The sequence below is a fragment of the Budorcas taxicolor genome, chromosome X (assembly GCF_023091745.1).
Source record: "Budorcas taxicolor isolate Tak-1 chromosome X, Takin1.1, whole genome shotgun sequence".
Taxonomy (NCBI): Eukaryota; Metazoa; Chordata; class Mammalia; order Artiodactyla; family Bovidae; genus Budorcas; species Budorcas taxicolor.
Genome location: NC_068935.1, coordinates 39070427 through 39086861, shown reverse-complemented (window position 1 = coordinate 39086861; position 16435 = coordinate 39070427). Strand labels below are relative to the sequence as shown.

The following is a 16435-nucleotide window of genomic DNA, read 5'->3' as shown; positions in this document are numbered from 1 at the left end:
ACTAGTCGAGGATCTCTCTGCTGAGGCAGCTAGTTCTCAAGCCAGAGTTCCCATTATCAGTAGGATTTAACACTTGACTTGTTTATAGTGCTCATAGCCGGTGTCCCACCCCCTAACTTAGACCATGGCCTTCCAGTTAGTGACTTGCAAAGCAAGTCAACAACATAGTTGAATACCCATCCTCTCAGAGTCTCACACACTAGGGAACACAAAATGACTCCAGTTTTTTAACACTCTACTTCTAGGAGCCAGGAGTAATAAGTAAACTGATACAGAAAATACTCTCCACTATACCCATCCCCCCAAACAAGAACGCTTTCTATTATAGGTTTTAGACTTAGCACAAAAACAGCCTTATCTGCTACACTTTTAAGATACCCACAGTACCGTAATTGACTTCTCTCTCAAAACTCACTTTAAAATAATCTTCTCCAGCTTAGCATCGCTTCCTCTATGCTCCTCTCCCACCTCCACCACCACCTCTCGTACTAGCAGAGTAGCTACCTCCCTTTTCCTCACACCCATTTAGCCATTATCAAACAATAATTTTGTTTTCACATTTGTCTCTCCCATTACTCTATGAGCCCCTCAAAGAGCAGATAAACATGGATTTTTCACCTTGGGACCATCAAATGCTACATGGATTTAACATGTTTGTTAAATTAATATTCAGAATGTATCCTGAAGCTCTGCCATAACCTCACTCAAAGATTCGGGTTGACCACATGTGTTGTTTTCACCATTCTTATTTACAGACGAGAAAACTGAAACTCTGTGTTTCGCAAATGTGTAGTGGGCATAAGAGTTATCTAGGTTGCTTGTTCAACAGGCAGATGCTTGGCACCACTCAGATGAAAACCTCAGCCGTGGACCCTGGAACTTGGCTGTTTAGACAGCACTCCAGGTGATTCTGATGCACATGATTGGAATGCACTTGGACAAACACAGGTGTAAGTGATTGCTGCACCACAAGTAAATAGTGGAGCCAGAGCTCAAACTCAGCCCTCCTAATTCCAGATCTAGCCCAGGCTATATTTATCTTTGTTTTACTCTATCTCCTATGGCAAGAAGTGGACTGAAACATGTTGGAAAGATTTTCAGCGACAAGGGCTAAAGCAGAACGGCTTGTGGATTAACCTCTGGGCTGTTTATTTGTTTTTCCTCCAAGAGATCTTGCCAGACTTCCAACAGCATAGCTGCGGGGTTGCCATGTCATCTCTTACGCAACTTACCTCAGAAAAGCATTGACCAGAGAGCTTTAGGAACTTTCAGAGTTTTATGCTTCTATTTTGTTCTTTCTCCACACACACCCCTCCTCCACCAACCATGCCATTAACCTAAAGAACAGGTTCAGTATCTGAAATGCAATTAGTTTATTAAATAGTAAGATTTCCAGTTGAAAGCCGGTAGTTACACTATCTGGGATCAGACAGTAATAGTCATGTGTCTGTCTCAAAACCAGGAAACGAAATGTGTGGCTTATCCGGCAATTAGGAGAGATGTTAAAGGAGCTGGTGTCTAGTAGCATTTTTGTGGCCCAGTTATGCTTCTGGTGTTCTTTCTGTAAGTGTTAGATGAGGGAATACGTGGAATGTGATGATGCAATTCTAGGGACTAGAGAACCACGGTCAACCATTCACTCTTGACCAGCGTAATATGAGTTCACTGGTATCTCAGAAGCCCAAGAAGCCAAGAGTGGGGAATTACGGACCTCAGCAAAGCCCAAGACAGCCTCTCTAGGACAGCTCGCCTCTGCTCTTACTGACAGAGGAAGCCCTCCAAGGTTCCCATCGTAGAGCCTGCTGGGACTCCACCACCCCTGCCTCTGACTTCAACCTGTTTTCCTGGCTCACATTCAGCTCATCACATTGAATTGACAAGGACTATCTCTGAGATTCTTCAACTCACTCATACCAGATCACCCTGAAATAACTAAGGAGGCCCCTGCTCCAGCTTAGGGAAGTGGGAGAAGAGACCCCCACACAGCAGCCAAATAGTTTCTTTCTTAAACAGAAAAAAAGAAAGGGAATGATAAGGGAAGTGGGGTTAAATCACAACTAAGTACTTGGTCTGTGTCAGATCTCAGGTTCCGCGTTCTTTATAGTGTGGTGATAGGATATAGTTCAGTGGCTAAAAGTGTGTGATCTGGCGCCACACTGCCTGAATCTGAATTTCACCTCCAGCATTAACTCCATCCGGGACCCTGGGTAACTTCCTAACTTCTTTGTGTTCCATTTTGCTTATCTGTAAAATGGATCTAATGATAAATCTTACCTATCTCATAGGATTGTTATACAGATTAGATGAAATATCTCATATAAAGCCTTATAACAGTGTTTGGCATATAATAAGCATTTAATCAGCTTCTCTGGTGGCTCAGCAGTAAAGAATCTGCCTGCAATGTAGGAGACACAGGAGACTCAGGTTCCATCCCTGGCTTGGGAAGATCCTCTGGAGGAGAGCATGGCACCCTGCTGTAGTATTCTTACCTAGAGAATCCCATGGACAGAGGAGCCTAGCGGGCTGCAGTCCATGGGGTTGCAAAGAGTCAGACACGACTGAAGCAACTAAGCATGCATTCACACAAGCAAGCATTTAATCAATATTAGGAATCAACATTATTATCATTAGCTTAGTACCTGAAAGATAGATACCATTATTTCTAACTGCAGGTGAATAAACAGGCTAAAGAGTTTTCGAAACTTGCCTAAAGTCACGCAGCTAGTAAATAACAGAGCCAAGACTTGATCTGAGATCTGGGCCCCACATCTGTACTCCTCCCACTGTACCCTGATCCCTTCATAAATGTAAACGCTGTGAGTTCCTTGAAGAGGCATATGCCAAAATGTTTGACCTTCTTTGTCACTACACCCCAACCCCACTGCAACTGCCATCTGGAGGGCTAGCTTGGCACCCTAGCTTCTTATATATCTAGTTTAAAACCTTTAACATTCCTATTACTGCTCCAGTATGGAGGTGGCTCTCTCCAGGACTCTTCAGCTTATCGATTAGAACAATGAGTCTTCCAGCATGAAGGTTACTTTGTGAAACACCCTGTATCCTGAGGTTCTCATCCGCAGACCCTGAGGATCTAGCTCTGCCCCACCACACTCACAGCTCATGTGAGAATAATTACTATGTAAGCCAGCATAAAAACCTTTCCCTTTCCCTTTATTTTTTTTCTTTTCCCTCCCTTCCTTCTCTCCCCCTTCCCCAAGAAAGAATATGTTGTGATATCCTGATCCCTTTGAGTGGTTCCTTGATCCATCCTTGGTAATACTCGTAAAGAGGTAAAACCCTCGCTTGCCTAGTAGCGTCATCTCTCTCAAGCCTCTGGGGAGCCTTGTCTTAAAGCCCCCATCAATTCTCTGACCCTGCATAGCCATGATGCAAGCTGTGGCATCACTGGTGACGTCTGTGATCAGACAGAGAATGAGGGTGTGCCTGGGGTGTCAGTGCGTTGTTCACAAACAATGATGGATTGTTAATTTTCAAAGAAAATGAAGAGGGATTTAAAATAACACGTACAATGCACAATATTGCTTCCTGAGCAACAAATACCAAACAGAAGATAAACTCTTGAGCCCTAGGCTTAATGTAGACCCCAAACATGATTTATCCTGCTGCTTCCTTTCCCTTAGCTGCAGAACAGAAAATACAATGTTATTGAGTTCTAAGACACCCCACCCTGCCCTTGTGCCATAATCTTCCACAACATAGACCTTGCATACCTACTGCATGCAAGGTCCTGTGTAATATGCTAGAGATGGGGTTTTCTGCCATGTTCCATGCAAGCATTTTCTTAACTTCCTCTCTTTTCCTTTGTCTTGGTATTCCTAGTGTTATTTCCAGGTACATGCATGCTAACTCAGTCATGTCCAACTGTTTGTGACCTGCTGGATGGTAGCCTGCCAGGCTCCTCTGTACCTAGATTTCTCCAGGCAAAAATATTGGAGTGGGTTGCCATTTCCTACTTCAGGGGATCTTCCTGACCCAGGGCCCAAACCCCCCTCTTGCATCTCCTGCATTGGCAGGTGGATTCTTTACCACTGAACCACTGGGTTTATATATAGTACAGTGGCTAAAAGCATGAACTGTGGATCAGTGGAGCAAGACTGCCTGGGTTTGAATCCCAGCTCCACTGCAAGCTAATGTATGAGGTTAGCTTGTATAGGTCACTTAACTTTTCTGTTTCTGTTACCCTCATTAGTAAAATGGGGATAATGAGAGGTCCTACTTTATAGGGCTTTGAGTTTCAAATTAATGTATATAAAGTGCCTAGAACAATGCTTAGCACATAATAAGAATTTTAAAAGTGTTAACTATTATTGGTCTTATAATTACTATCATTCACCATTTATCTAAATCCTGATATGTTCCAGAGGTTTGATGTCTTACCCAGCTTTGAACCACCATTTTCCTTCTGCAGAAATAACTAGGAGCTAAGTTCTGTTCTGGATCACACAATGCCATCTTATATGGGTATGGCTCTATGAAATAGGCATTGCAGGTAAGCCCCACTTGGACAATTACTGAGTCCTTGCAGAGTTAATTTATTTAAAAGCCTATTTATTGGCATCTACTTTGAGCTAGTCACTGTAGAATATACAAAAGTAAATGAGGTTTATATTCCCTACCCTCAAGGTGTTAACAAATATGGCTGCTACACACACATTTATTTTAGTAAGTTTAATAACTTTAAATTCTCTAGAAATTCCAGTCAGTTCTTTCTTACCCATAAAGAATTTCTCTGTGATGACAATTATCTCCGTATCTCCAGACCTATCATTGTTAAAGTTAGTATTTCTGTAATTGTGATTCTCTTACATTATCAGCATGTTTGGACTATAATACCATTTTATCTGCTCTCTCTCCATCTAAAATACTCATAAGAAACCCACTAAAATAGATTTCATCTTAATACAACAACAGAATAGTATACCATTTTAAATAGTTTGGCATCTGCTTCTGGGAAGAACAATGTCTGTGCAGGCCTACCTTATATATACTCATAGATTTCCTTATTAATTTGTTTAAAATTATTTACTAAACATGTTCTCTATGTCAGACACAGTATCTAGGCATTAGGAATAATGAGGAGGAATAAGGGATTCCAGAGCCTAGGAGGAGAGACAACCACAGAAAAAGCTGATGAAAATATAATGTAGTAAGAGCTGTGATAGTAATGTTTTTAATGATCTAGGGGAACACAGTCAATAAAGGGGCTCTTTTGGAGGGGGTTTAGTAGGATGGATAAGTCTCTGGTCATTGGCATTAGAGCTGTCTGGGCTGGTATTTCTGTTCTACCACTTATTAGGTGTGTGATATTGAGCTGATGACCTAAACTCTCCATGCCTCAGTTTTGTTATCTGTATAGTGTAGTTACTGCTACTGCTGCTAAGTCGCTTCAGTCGTGTCCGACTCTGTGCGACCCCAGAGGCAGCAGCCCTCCAGGCTCCCCCGTCCCTGGGATTCTCCAGGCAAGAACACTGGAATGGGTTGCCATTTCCTTCTCCAATGCATGAAAGTGAAAAGTGAAAGTGAAGTCACTCAGTCGTGTCCGACTCTTAGCGACCCCATGGACTGCAGCCTACCAGGCTCCTCTGTCCATGGGATTTTCCAGGCAAGGGTACTGGAGTGGGCTGCCATTGCCTTCTTCTCCGGTATAGTGTAGTGCAATAACTCAAATATATGCTGTCTCTCAGTAGACTTTGAACCCTTGAAGGCTAGGACTACTTCTACCTCATCATCTTAATTATTACCGTGTTATGATTACTACCTTAGCAAGTGCTCAATATGACCCAGAAGCCATGCTAAATTCTTCACCCACATTATCTAATTTAATCTTCAATAAACTTTTAAGGTAGATACTATTATTTTCCTAATTTTGTTGCTTGACATTTTTCTCATCAAATGCAGTTCTTTATTCAGAGCACTTATCATAACATGTAATTATTTTATATTCATTCATATTTTTATATCCCCCTGTAGTGTTAGCTTCATAAAACCAAGGATAAGGCCTGCTTGGCTCACCATAATATCTTCAATATCTAGAATAATGCCAACACATAGAAGATATTCAGTGAACATACACTAAAATATGAAAGGAATTTTGGAAGGCAGGCTGTCAAAAAGAGAAGAAAAGAAAAGAGAATTAATGATCACATTACAGTTACTAAGTAGCAGAGCTAACTGGTCCAGACCCATCTGACTCCCATACCCGTGCTCTTGATCCCTAGGCAAGATTACTTCCTACTCTTGAGAGACTTTCAATAGATGTTTGTTGACAAAATTCTCTCCTCAACTTTGTACAGTACTGTGTAATCAAGTTATAGCAAGCATAAAAAAACAATGGATATAAACCTGAACAAAAGAAAGAAAATTGTAGGAGAGTAAATTATCAGAGAAGAGCTTATGTCTTAATAAAATATATCTGGCAAAATGGCAGCAATATACTAAAATTGTTTCAAAGGAAATATTGGAAATAATTAAATCTACTACAGGATGAGGTTATCACAGAATGTGTGTGTGTGTGTGTGTGTGTGCATTGTCTTCAAGATCAAATAACTTTGACAGTACTTGAGTACTTAATCAGTGAAGCATAAACAATGCAAAAATAAACAGACGGCAGTAGTGATTTGATAGTTATGTGGTGATACCAGCTTAAAGTAGGTGTTCACTTCCCAGTCTTTTACATTTTTTTGGTGCTAATGAACTCTTGTTCCAAAGTGCTAATCTTCAATCAGCTTACCTAGGGCACACTTATTTATAGCCACTCTACAACTTATGATGTCTTGAGGAGTTGCCACACAAGCAGAACAAGAGAACCAGCATAGCAGGACATGATCTACAGACTTGGGTGAGACATTTTGAAGACCATTTGACAACCCTAGCACTTAACCTTCTGAATATTCTTGGCTCCTACCCATGAGTGTGAGACTCATGGGAAAATGAGCAATCTCTTCCTTTAGTGACATGGAACTACCTAAAAAAATTGTTAGATGTCCATTTGTAGTCTGAAAAGTTAATCAAGACTTAACTTTTCAACCATTAAGTGATGATTCATAACAGATGTTTAGCACAGCATGTTTTGTTAATGCACACCTTAAATCCAGATTGCTACCAGAAATGATCATCTGGATTTCTCTTTGAAAGTAAAAACTTACAAGCTTGCTTATATATATGGCTGTGCCTATATGGGGAAAAGATTATAGCCAATAAGATCAAACTGAATTATTAATTATTAATTGGTATCTATCCCTGGTTATAACTCTTAAGTAAATTCCTACATATAAATTCAGTTGTCCTGGACCGAGAATCAGTTTAGCAATTATGCCATCCATTTTAAGACAATTTATCATTCTGGAAAGGTATACAAATAATAAATGAGTGTCATTGCATAGATTGCTTATTGTGCCCCAAATCAATATGTTAGATTTTCTTTATTCATTCATTCAAGTATTTCTGGAATACCTACCCCATACTAAACATTAACATAAGAAATGGGGAAACAAAGATGCCCCAAACCCAGTCCTTGACCTAACGGAGTATGCGGGCTAGCAGAAGACAAATGTGTATCCAATAACTGTAATTCAAGGCAGAGGTAAATGTTCATTGTTCTTGCTTCCTGGAATGCTCCTCAAGCCTAATCCTCAGGAGAAAATCCTATCCCTTTTAAAGACTTTTTTCAAATGATTCTTTGCCAGTGAAGGCTTCCCTGACTATTTCTCATCTCCTCCACCTCTCAACCCTGAACACATATGTCCAAACCCATTCCAGCAGGTTTCATTACTCCATCTTTGTTCTTATAGCACTTTACTCATAGTTTGTTACAGCACTGATTATAATGATTTGTATTTGGTTGTTTATATGTCATGCCTCTCATGGTATGGTGAGTTCTTCCAGAATAATAAATGACTTTTGTTCATCTCTGTATCCCTAGTCACTAGCACAGAACATGGCATATACTAAGACTCAATAAAAGCTTGGTTTGGTTTGGGAAGAAGTGGAGAATAAGCAAATATATGAAAATCAAATTCTAGATAAAATATTATGAGAAAATATAGGAAGAAGTGATTAATTTCAGTGAAGTGGCTTCACAGACAGGTGGCATTTGAGAAGATCCTTGAGAAATGAGTAGGATTTGACAGGTGGAGATGGGTGTTGGGGGAAGGGAGGGAGATGAGAAGGGCATTTAAAGCAGAACTCCTTGAGGATTTAAGAACTGAGCCCACTGTAGCAAAATAATGCTGTTAATTATGCATCGTCCTTATCTGTTCACTGTAAACAAGCCTAACAGGAACTCTACTTGCTAACATTTTAACATGCACCGTGAATTAATGTGTATTTTGAAAAGAGTGGGATAGTATTGTCCTTTTAAAAAAACTGATAATTTAGTTCATTCTCCCTCCACCCCCACCAAATTGGTCCAGGGCTTGGCTAGGTACATTGTAAACTCTTTTTTAATCTCAAAATTCTATATTGAGAATAATTCCTAATTCTCTTATACATTTCCCAAACTGCTGCAAAAGAAAATATTTTTCACATTAAGGTTCAGTCCTTTTAAACCTAGCTGTTTCCTCTAAGTTGTTCTGCAGCCAGCGGAGAAAATCAAAGTGTAGACTCAGTAATGTCTAAAGGTCCCTTCCAGCTATGACATTCTCTAAAAACTTGCCTGTCTAGTTGGCAATTGAGAGTCAAGATGAACCTAGTAATCATTATATAAACTCTTGGCCCAAAGGATATTTGATGCCCATGTTTGTTTTCTTGATCTTATTTACAAGGAGGCTATTTCCAGCCTTGTATGCCTTCAAGGAGAACACTGAAAGCTGGGTGTGAGGACTAGAGCTCCTACAGATGAAGAAACCACCAGTTCTGAAATGTAACTTCTGACGGCAGTAACAAATGCTTAGGGCCATCAATCACTCTTGGGGGCAGGGAGTGGTTTATGGAGGGGAAGCATAGGCAGTCTGTCTAGAAGAATAATAAAAACTAGCATTTCAGAAATTGGCCACATGCATTTACTTCTAATGACCAATCGTTGTCCAAAATAGCACTTGTGTAAATAACACAGTCATGATTCATCCCTCATATTGCCAGTTTGGAAGGATGTGATGGACGAAAGTTAGAAAGCTACTGTTAGGAAAGAGTTGCCTTCCGGTGTATAATTGGCAGGAGTGCATACTGGGAGATAGGAGGAAAGCAATGGAAAGGTTTCTTTTTTAATGCATATCAGTAGTCAGAGGGAAATTTACCAAAATAAAAGACTTTGTGCTCAAGTGACTTACAACTATATCTCTCCCAACTGTGCAATATATACATGCATATGCATGTATCATCCACTTCAACATCTTTGCTTACTTGTCATCCCTGCTCTGGAATGTCTTACCCCCTCTTCTTTACCTATTTAATAACTACCCATAACTCAAGACATATTTTATAGAAATCTTGCCCATTGTTTCAAATCCTGTCTTCTCCTAAAAGTGTTCCTTAAACTTCAGTAACATTCCTAGTCTATACCATTTGAGTCTTTCATTGTTTCCTAATTGTTTACTTGGAGATACCAAAGCATGGTGCCTAGAAGTATACATCCTGTGTGACCTTGAACTACATATGTAAGTCTTCAAAGCCTCTCATCTATTAAATGGAGTTATAAAGAGCCCTTATCTCATCGGGTTGTTTTGAAAGTTAAATGAAAACACTGCATGCCAAGAGCTTTACCTAACATATGGCAAGTGTTTGACGGTGACAGCAGTGGATAAAGTGAAGTGAAGTGAAGTGAATTCGCTCAGTTGTGTCCGACTCTTTGTGACCCAGTAGACTGTAGCCTACCAGGCTCCTCTGTCCATGGGATTTTCCAGGCAATAGTGCTGGAGTGGATTGCCATATCCTTCTCCAGGGGATCTTCCCAACCCAGGGCTTGAACCCGGGTCTCCCGCATTGTAGACAGACGCTTTACCATCAAGGCCACCAGGGAAGTCCAGTAATGGATAGAGGTGGTGATAATAGTAATAATAGTGATAATAGTAGTAATAAACACCATCATCATCAGTCTCTTCAGTTAGATTGTGTCACCTTTAAGGGCAGGGACTGCCTCCTATCTACTTGTACTCTGCTATCCTAACACCCGAAATACTCAATTGGCTAAGTTTATGTTTGTTAATGGTGTGTCCAACTCAATAGTACTGCCTCAAAGATGTGAAATTCCACTAGGAATATATTTTTTTCTTTCCATGGTACTATAGAAGCCCTTGGGTGGTTTTTCTTGGTTTGCAAGCATGAGTAGTTTGGATGGAAGCTGATCAAGTAATCATTTGCGACTAGACTATGAGAAGAATGGGAAATGTCTTAATTATTCCAAGCTCCTGTGGTGTGTACACTTGAAAAGAAAAACTCAGAAAACTTAAAAATGCTGGTTCAAAAATCAAAGAAATAGATATTTCATGTTCATGGATTCTGTTGTTGTTCAGTCACTAAGTACTAACCTTTGAATGTGAATGTGTCTGCTATTTGAGTTCATTAAAATAATAGAAAGCAATGCTCTGAAGCTTTAGAGGGAGAGAAGCTATCCAGTATCTTTCTCTATAGACCATTCATTCCATGCTGGAAGAAGACATGCAGAATTATAATATTAATATAGGCAGTGAAATCCTCTCTCATATCTTCCCTTAATAATAATAATAGTAATAATTAGTATAGTATAATATTATTAAAAATGATACTAAGTGTCTTGTTCAGTTCAGTTCAGTCACTCAGTCATGTCTGACTGTTTGAGACCCCATGGACTGCAGCACACCAGGCTTCCTTGCCCATCACCAACTCCCGGAGCTTGCTCAAACTCATGTGCATCGAGTTGGTGATGCCATCCAACCATCGCATCCTTTGTCATCCCCTTCTCCTCCCACCTTCAATCTTCCCCAGCATCAAGGTCTTTTCCAGTGAGTCAGCTCTGTGCATCAGGTGGCCAAAGTATTGGTGCATCAGTCATTCCAATGAATATTCAGGGTTGAATTCCTTTAGAATTGACTGGTTTGATTTCCTTGCAGTCCAAGGGGCTCTCAAGAATCTTCTCCAGCACCACATAGATAGGAAGACTCAATACTGTCAAGATGTCGGTTTTTCCCAACTTGATTCAGTGCAATTTCAATCAAAACCCAAGCAAGTTATTTTGTGGATATGAAAAAAAAAATTGATTCTAAAGTTTATGGAGAGGTTAAAGACCTGATCAGAATAGCCAACAAAATATTGAAGAAGAATGCTACACAACTTTTAAGACATACTATGCTGCTGCTACTGCTAAGTCGCTTCAGTCGTGTCCGACTCTGTCTGACCCCATCCCTGGGATTCTCCAGGCAAGGATACTGGAGTGGGTTGCCATTTCCTTCTCCAATGCATGAAAGTGAAAAGTGAAAGTGAAGTCGCTCAGTCGTGTCCGACTCTTAGCAACCCCATGGACTGCAGCCCACCTGGCACCTCCGTCCATGGGATTTTCCAGGCAAGAGTACTGGAGTGGGGTGCCATTGCCTTCTCCGTAGACTTGCTATAAAGCTACAGTAATCAAGACAGTGTGGCATTGGTGAAAGAATAGACAAATAGATCAATGAAACAGAATAGAGAGCCCAGAAATAGACCCACATGAATAGAATCAACAGATCTTTGATGAATGGAGCAAAGGTAGTCTCTTCAACAAATGTGCTAAAACAACTGGACATCCACATGCAAAAAAATGAATCTACATACAAATCTTATACCCATCACAAAACTAACTCAAAATGGATCATAGACCAAAATGTAACAAGCAAAACTATAAAACTCCTAGAAGACAACATAAGAGAAAACCTAGATGACACCTTGGATATGGGTATAACTATTTAACTATAATACCAAAAATATGATCCATGAAAGAAAATTTTGGTCACCTAAACTTCATTAAAATTAAAAGCTTTGTGAAAGACAATGTCAAGAGATTGAGAAAACAAGGCATAGACTTGAAGAAAGTATTTACAAAATACATACCTGATAAAGGACTATTATCTAAAATATACAAGGAACCCTTAAAATTCAACAATAGTAAAACAAACAGCCTGATTGAAAAATAGACCAATGACTCATATAGTAAGTGTTAGCCGCTCAGTCGTGCCCAACTCTTTGCGACCCCATGGACTGCAGCCCACCAGGCTCCTCTGTCCATGATATTTTCCAGGCAAGGATACTGGAATGGGTTGCCATTTCCTTCTCCAGGGGATCTTCCCAACCCAGGGATTGAACCCAGGTCTCCTGCACTGCAGGCAGATTCTTTACCAACTGAGCTACAAGGGAAGCTCCACCTCCATCTCATCAAAGAAAATGTATGGATGGTAAATAAGGATATTGAAAAGCTGCTTTCCATCATATGTCATCAGGGAAATGCAAATTAAAACAACAACAAAATACCACTACAAACCTATTAGAATGGCCAAAATCTAGAATACTGATAACACTGAATACTGATGATGATGTGGATCAATAGGAACTCTCATTTACTGGAGATGGGGATGCAAAATGGTACAAGTACTTTGGAAGAAGCATTGATGACTTCGTTTTTTTAAAATTAATTAATTTATTTTAATTGGAGGCTAATTACTTTACAATATTTTGGTGGGTTTTGTCATACATTGACACGAATCAGCCACAGGTGTATATGTGTCCCCCTGTCCCAACCCCCCCCAACCTCCTTCCCCATCCCATCCCTCTGGGTTGTCCCAGTGCACCGGCTTTGAGTGCCTTGTTTCATGCATTGAACTTGGACTGGTCATCTCTTTCACATATGGTAATATACATGTTTCAATGCTATTCTCTCAGATCATCCCACCCTTGCCTTCTCCCACAGAGTCCAAAAGTCTGTTCTTTATATCTGTGTCTCTTTTGCTGTCTCGCATATAAGGTCGTCGTTACCATCTTTCTAAATTCCATATATATGCATTAATATACAGTATTTGTGTTTTTCTTTCTGACTTACTTCATTCTCTATATTAGGCCCCAGTTTCATCCACCTCATTAGAACTGACTCAAACGCATTCTTTTTAATAGCTGAGTAATATTCCATTGTGTATATGTACCACACTTTCTTATCCATTCATCTGCCAATGGACATCTAGGTTGCTTCCATGTCCTAGCTATTGTAAACAGTGTTGTGATAAACATTGGGGTACGCATGCATTGACGACTTCTTATAAAACCACATATGTTCTTACCATAGGGTCCAGTGATTGCATTCCTTTGCTGTTTACCCAAAAGAGTTGAAAACTTATGTTCACACAAAATGTGTACAAAAATGTTTATAGCTGTTTTATTCATATTTGCCAAAACTTTAAAGTAACCACAATGTCCTTCAGTAGGTAAAAAGATAAATGCTGGTATATTCAGACAATGAAATATTATTCAGCACTAAAGATAAATGAGCTATGGAGCCGTGAAAAGACTTGGAGTAAACTTAAATACATAAGACTAAGTGAAAAAAGCCAATGTGAAAAAGCTACATACTGTATGATTCCAAGTATATAACATTCTAGAAAAAGCAAAACTGTTGAGATGGTAAAAGACCAGTGATTGCTGGAGTTGAGGGAGGGGACAAGGATGAATAAGCAGAGTACAAAGGAATTTTAAAGCAGTGAAATTACCATGTGTGATACGGCTATATGTTATAAATTTTTCAAAACCTATAGAATGTAAAACACCAAACTGAAGCCTAATGTAAACTATGGCTTTTGAGTGATTATGATACATCAATATACATTTGCCAATTGTAACAAATGAACCACTCTCGTGAGGGATATTGATAATGGGAGAGGCAGTGCATGTGTGGGGGTGGAAGTATATGTGTAATCTCTGTACTTTTCCCTCACTTGCACTGTGAACCTAAAACTGCTCTAAAAAAAAGTTTTCTTTGACTTTAAAACAGGTGGGAAGGAGTGAGGGAAGAAAGGAGGGGAAGAGTAGAGGGAGAGAGAAAGAAACACTAAAATGCTATCTGATAAACTGTGTTCAAATTCTATGACTTCCTGCCAGTTCAAGCTGTATTGTTTTAACCCTTGTAAAGAGCTGAAATTAAGGCTGTATCCAGCACTTGTCCATCAGTCCATTTCTGTAAAGAGTTTGCCAGATTCACAATGATAAGTGAACCGGATACTGAAACCTAAATACAACAAATTATTTTGCTTGTCATTTCTTTCTAGCTGATAATAGTAGAACTCTGAATGTGGATTCAACTGCAATGACTCTACCTATGTCTGATCCAACTGCATGGGCCACAGCAATGAATAATCTTGGAATGGCACCACTGGGAATTGCTGGACAACCAATTTTACCTGGTATGCTATTTTTAATCACCTCACAAGTGTTTCTTTTTATTGACCATGTGAACATAAATATAACAGTATGACACAACTTATTTTGAAGTTGACATTTACTAGATTCTGCCTAGAGTGTGCATTTTTGTAATATGAGCTTTATAGCTCATGAATTACAGGGTGGCCTGTAGTTACTAGTATACTCCCTATTGCACTATGGTCAAGCTGGGGTTATATCAGATGCAGGATATGGTCACTGAACATTTAAGTAGTTCATTGAAATAAAAGTACAGGAGAATTCAGCACAGAATTATGGTTTGTCTAATTTTATACATTTCTTAAGTGAAGCAAATAAACATGGAGTTAAAATGAGAACTTAGACATCCCCAAAATCTTAGGTAAAGGAGATGGTGAAAAATAACCCAAAGACTATTGTTAACATTGAATAACTGTTTGAATATTTAAAATAAAGTAACCTGTAAGAGAATGGGCACTGTGTGCTAACTCCATCTCCACTAAAGATAAAAGTCAGAATAAAAATGCCATATCATCTGAAGGGTTTTGTTTAGACACAAAAAACTTCCTGAAATGTCAGAGCAATTAACCATTAAAATGGGTTTATTAATGTGCCTTCAGTTCATTTCATTTCAGTTCAGTTCAATCACTCAGTCGTGTCCGACTTTTTGCGACCCCATGAATCGCAGCACACCAGGCCTCCCTGTCCATCACCATCTCCCGGAGTTCACTCATACTCACGTCCATCGAGTCCGTGATGCCATCCAGCCATCTCATCCTCAGTCGTCCCCTTCTCCTCCTGCCCCCAATCCCTCCCAGCATCAGAGTCTTTTCCAATGAGTCAACTCTTCGCATGAGGTGGCCAAAGTACTGGAGCTTCAGCTTTAGCATCATTCCTTCCAAAGAAATCCCAGGGCTGATCTCCTTCAGAATGGACTGGTTGGATCTCCTTGCAGTCCCAGGGACTCTCAAGAGTCTTCTCCAACACCACAGTTCAAAAGCATTAATTCTTCAGCGCTCAGCCTTCTTCACAGTCCAACTCTCATATACATACATGACCACAGGAAAAACCATAGCCTTGACTAGACAGACCTTAGCCAGCAAAGTAATGTCTCTGCTTTTGAATATACTATCTAGGTTGGTCATAACTTTTCTTCCAAGGAGTAAGCATCTTTTAATTAATTAATGTGCCTTGGGCAACTCAAATCTTGTATTACCTCTGCATATGACCTTAAATGACCATGAAAGTACTGCGAGTATTGATTTGGAGGGTCACAAAGAAATGTTAGCAAGTAGGCAAATATGCAAATGTAAATTCTTGAATAATTATAAATGATATATGAAATATAAATTTGCTTTTAAAAATGAGTTTGTGAAGACATTAGAGAATCACCATATCATGAATCCTGGAGTACTTTTAAAACATCCTAAACATTAATCTTCCAAATTCACTTAAGGCCAATCTACGCTACTTGCTACTCTAAGTGTGGTCCACATAACCTGGAAGCTGTTAAGAATTCCAGAATCTTAGGCCACAGCCCAGACCTACTGAATCAAAGCTGAATTTTCCCATGATCCCCACGTGATTCATAAGCTCATTAAAGTTGAGAAACAAATCTAGAGTGATGCATGTAGGGTTGTTGTGAGAATTAAATCGTACTTCGACAATGCCTGACACATAGTCAGTGCTCCAAAATGTTGGCCATTTGAAAATCAAAATTAATATACTTCTCATAAACATTTCTGAAAGGAGTAGTGGGTTTTTTGTTTCATTTTTCTTTCTTATTTCATTATAATAGAATTTAAACTAAAATTTCATATATTATAGCTTTATATACAGTGGTCCTGAATCACAATCTCATAGTCTAGAGCAACTAGATTATCTGATTAAATATTACCAATTCATGGAAGTCTGAGCTGTATGGGTATATATCTTCAAAAATATCTTGAGGCCAGATCTGCTCTGATATCAAGGGAACTAAACATTAGCTTATATCAGATTATTTGTAAATTACCACATCTAAACATAAATCTGTGCTCACAAAGTAATCTTCAGTGTTTAGCCAGCCATCTACAATGTGGAACAACAAAAA

General features: G+C 39.4%; 1 protein-coding gene across 1 annotated transcript in view; it reads left to right on the top strand.

The window, feature by feature from the left end:
• The window catches only part of ENOX2 (ecto-NOX disulfide-thiol exchanger 2), a 282851-nt gene that overhangs the window by 187127 nt on the left and 79289 nt on the right, over positions 1-16435 (top strand). The window contains exon 4 of the mRNA XM_052663092.1: positions 14214-14348. Coding sequence (XP_052519052.1) covers positions 14252-14348 — 97 coding nt within the window. The 5' untranslated portion in view covers positions 14214-14251. The remainder of the gene's footprint in view (positions 1-14213; positions 14349-16435) is intronic.